This window comes from Triticum aestivum, chromosome 5D (assembly GCF_018294505.1).
Source record: "Triticum aestivum cultivar Chinese Spring chromosome 5D, IWGSC CS RefSeq v2.1, whole genome shotgun sequence".
NCBI classification, from domain to species: domain Eukaryota; kingdom Viridiplantae; phylum Streptophyta; class Magnoliopsida; order Poales; family Poaceae; genus Triticum; species Triticum aestivum.
The window spans coordinates 305,528,822-305,532,325 of record NC_057808.1 but is presented as its reverse complement, the minus strand read 5'-3'; the positions used below and the strand labels follow the sequence as shown (position 1 = coordinate 305,532,325).

Here is a 3,504-nt window from a genome sequence, read left to right as displayed (position 1 = left end):
GTGGGCGACAGGAGGTGTCGCCTGTGGCGTGCGTGGACAACTGGGCGGTGCTTGGGGCCTGGAGCCTGCGGTTGGGTGCAAGTGCGTCCAACGCAACGGACCACTCGTGACATATCGGGCTGGTGGTGGTGCCTGGAGACTGGAGTGGACTGACATGGGAGGGACGATCCACCACCTATCTACCAGTCTCCAAAAACTGTGATGCGCTTATCAGGCATGCATGCATTGCTGACGAGGCTAACATGTCAATGAGTGCCCAGCAGCTGCTGCTGATCTGTTCGTGGATGCTTCCTCGATCTAGTCACTGAGAATCAGGGAACCCAAATTATTTAAGGATCTGTGGAATGAGAATCAATGCTTCCAAGACGCGCACGAGCAAGTAGAGCTGATTCTGTGGATTTCGGAGTCACATGATTCCAGAATTTTATTTTTTTAATGAGTTAAAAAATCCAGAAAACAATTTGGTGTGTGTGTAGGTATGGGAGTGAATCATGTACCAAAAATTATTTATAGAAGGAAAAAAATCGTTGGTTTGCAGACTGTGTGAAAAGAAAAGACGAAACTGGGGAGGTACAATAGCATCTTCAGATTTTGAAAAGACGTCCCGTTTTTTAATTTTTTTCCCACAAAAATCTGGAGACCATGTTGAGTAATATGCACGTGATATTTTCTGGAAACCAAAATCTGGAGACCATGTTGAGTATAAATTTTTAGATAAGTGCCATGAAATTAATTGAAAAGGGATCATGTGATCCTGAGAGTCAAAAGGGGGTTTTATGATTCTATTGTGCATGCAAATACACTGATATACTCATCCGCCCGGATTTAACAAGGTTTATTAATTTAATCTAAGTCATACTCCCTCCGTTCGGAATTACTTGTCGTAGAAATGGATGTATCTAGACATTTTTTAGTTCTAGATACATCCATTTTGCGACAAGTAATTCGGAACGGAGGGAGTATTTGTTTAAGGTTTATATTATGAGACGGAGGGAGTAGTATGTAGTGACATCGATTTGGTGTTGTAATCTTAGTTTTTTATAATATAAATTTGATCAAATTTTAAAGGGTTTTTTTTAACTGTAAACTTGCTGCCTCGCACACACAAAAAAACCTGTAAACTTGCAGAAGAGAGTATATATACTTGCACTTGCACATTGGAATAGTTGCTAGATTCGTCTGAATTTTGTCTTATTGTTGCAATTAGTGAGCAAGTGGTTAATAGTAAAACACACAGCCCATATCCGTATCATGAGAGCCAACAAGCTTTAATACACTGCTGCAGCGCTGCTCACGGGTAAACCTGGCAATGGTCATATAACTGAACTAAACCTAAACCATAACCAATCAATGTGGAGTTTAAATCAAAACTAAACCAAACCTCCAATCACCGCGCACAACCAAAACCAAACCAAACTGTGCACTCTGTCCACCTCTACCAAAACCAAACCACTCTTGGATATATGGGCTTAACCTGGTTCTTAGTTTTGGGTTGAAACCAATTCAATCTGCTGTATGTGCAAGCTAACCGGCAAGCAAGCTAGCTAGCAACGTAATTGATGTACAGTAGCAGCTAAATACATGTGTGTCCCGCCGAACCGCGTCGCGTAGCGTATGTACGTGTCTGTCCAGCCGCGGCGTGTCGTGTGGGTACGTCTAGTTTAAGAACCGGTTCTGAACCACGATTCACAACTGTCAACGCCGAAACCATTTAGGCCCAAACCCAACCATACCCAACTTATTTTTACGCAAAACCAAACCAAACTAAACTGATAACAGTCTGGGCCCATCACAACCCAAACAAATCAAGCCCAAGGTAAAAAACCAAACCGTTGGCCCCGGTTAATCAAAAACCATTCTCAGATTTACTCACGGGATTGATTAGTTACCACGCGACTGGTTCAATGATTCTTAACTTTCAGCCTGGCGGCGGCCTCACGAGCACGTAACAACAGTGATCACATATATTTTTGACTGCACACATCACCAAGACTTGATTACACTAGGCAAGATAAGATTGTTTTTCTCTCTTCATTAAAGTGCAATTTTGTTAACGTATTCGGTCTACGCAGTACTGCAATCTCAAGCGTCCAGGATGCACAAAGCCAAACAAGATAAGATCCGTGAGGATGAGGTGATGCAATTAACTAATCGATCAGTGGTGGAGTAGTACCGTAGGAAGGAACGATCTCAGAAACGGATTCGAGCTCCAAGTGTACATACAATAATTAATAAAAAAGCTATGCAGTTGTACTGAGGCGATGGTCGATCGATCGACCAGCGGTGGCTGACGGCCTCCACAGATCGATTACCAGCGATTCATATTGGAGGCGTTCGTACGTACGTACGAGAGTAATACATGCGTAGCGGGCGGTGAGAAGCGAGAGCTTCCAGAGCTACTGGCCGGCAGGTAGCTTCGGAAGATGATAGCCTGCCTGCCTCTCGTGCGCTGTCAGGTCAGGCCGCCGCCACCGTGCCGCCGGTGTCGGTCTTGCCGGAGCGGCCGCGGCTGGTCGCCGGCGCCGCCGCCTCGCTCATGGACCTTGACGTGCACTTGTCCTTCCACTCCTCGTGCGTTATGTGCTGCTGCCGGCACTCCAGGCTGCAGAACGCCGCCTCGCCCCTGAAAAATCGTGCAACGGAAGCAGAAGCAAAGCAACAGATTAGTGGTACGACTTGGCCATGGATGCACGTGCATGCAGGAGTGGACAGCTCACGTACTTGTACATGAAGGTGTCGCGGCCGGGGCCGAGGAGGCGGCGGCAGAGGCCGCAGTGGCGGAGGAACGCGGCGGTCTCGACCTTGGAGTAGTCGGCCGAGTTCCGCCGGAGCCCCGCCCGCGCCGGCGCCGCGCGCGCGCGGTACGCCGCTAGCCAGTCCGTCCCGGGGGCACCGCTGCCGCCGCCTAGGGCCGCCAGCCAGTCCTGCCCCCCGCCGGCGCCACCTTCTTCGGCCTGCACCACCGCCTTGACCTGCTCGTCCTCGTCCTCTTCCTCCAACACCACCGCCAGCACCGACGGCGGCGCGACCTCCGTCAAGCTCGTCGTTCGCCTCATCGGGTTATCCCCCAGCTAGCTCCACCCCACACCACGGCCTAGCTCCTCCCTTAACGACAAACCAAGACGTACGCCTCTGCTCTTGCGCGATCCACCCTAGCACACGTACGCTCGCAAAGTCCGTAAAAGGCGCGAGGAGGCGGAGCTGGGAGGAGGGGAGGCGGCGGCCATGGAAGTGCGTATGTGCGCGTGTGGAGAGGATGAGACGAGGGTGGGAATCTGCGACTGCGAGAGGGTGGGAGGGAGGAGGGGGGAAGATAAAAGAAGAGGAAAAGGGTCTGGGCCGTCGGATGGGGTCCCATGACCAATCGGATCCACGTCAGCGCACTGATTGTTATTCCCCTGGGCCCTGGGCCGCCTCGTGCTCGCGCCTGATTGCTGCGCGCTTGTTCTCTTCCGGGCGCTCGGTCGGGGGCCTGTCGCAACGTCGTTCGCCGAATTTATTACG

The 3,504-nt window shown here is 50.5% G+C and overlaps 1 protein-coding gene across 1 annotated transcript; it reads right to left on the bottom strand.

The window, feature by feature from the left end:
* Positions 1 to 2,108: 2,108 nt before the first annotated feature.
* LOC123121373 (FCS-Like Zinc finger 6) lies at positions 2,109 to 3,302 on the bottom strand. The gene is made up of 2 exons (XM_044541330.1): positions 2,722 to 3,302; positions 2,109 to 2,623 (listed from the first exon to the last, which is right to left on the bottom strand). Exons 1-2 carry the CDS (start codon positions 3,054 to 3,056, stop codon positions 2,458 to 2,460), a joined length of 501 nt encoding a protein of 166 aa, XP_044397265.1. The 5' UTR covers positions 3,057 to 3,302; the 3' UTR covers positions 2,109 to 2,457.
* Between the last annotated feature and the right edge of the window lie 202 nt (positions 3,303 to 3,504).

Coding starts and splice junctions, on each gene's coding strand:
- LOC123121373 (XM_044541330.1), bottom strand. CDS start 3,056: ATGAGGCGAACGACGAGCTTGACGGAGGTCGCGCCGCCGTCGGTGCTG. Junction 2,624..2,721: donor CGCGACACCTTCATGTACAA/GTACGTGAGCTG, acceptor ACGATTTTTCAG/GGGCGAGGCGGCGTTCTGCA.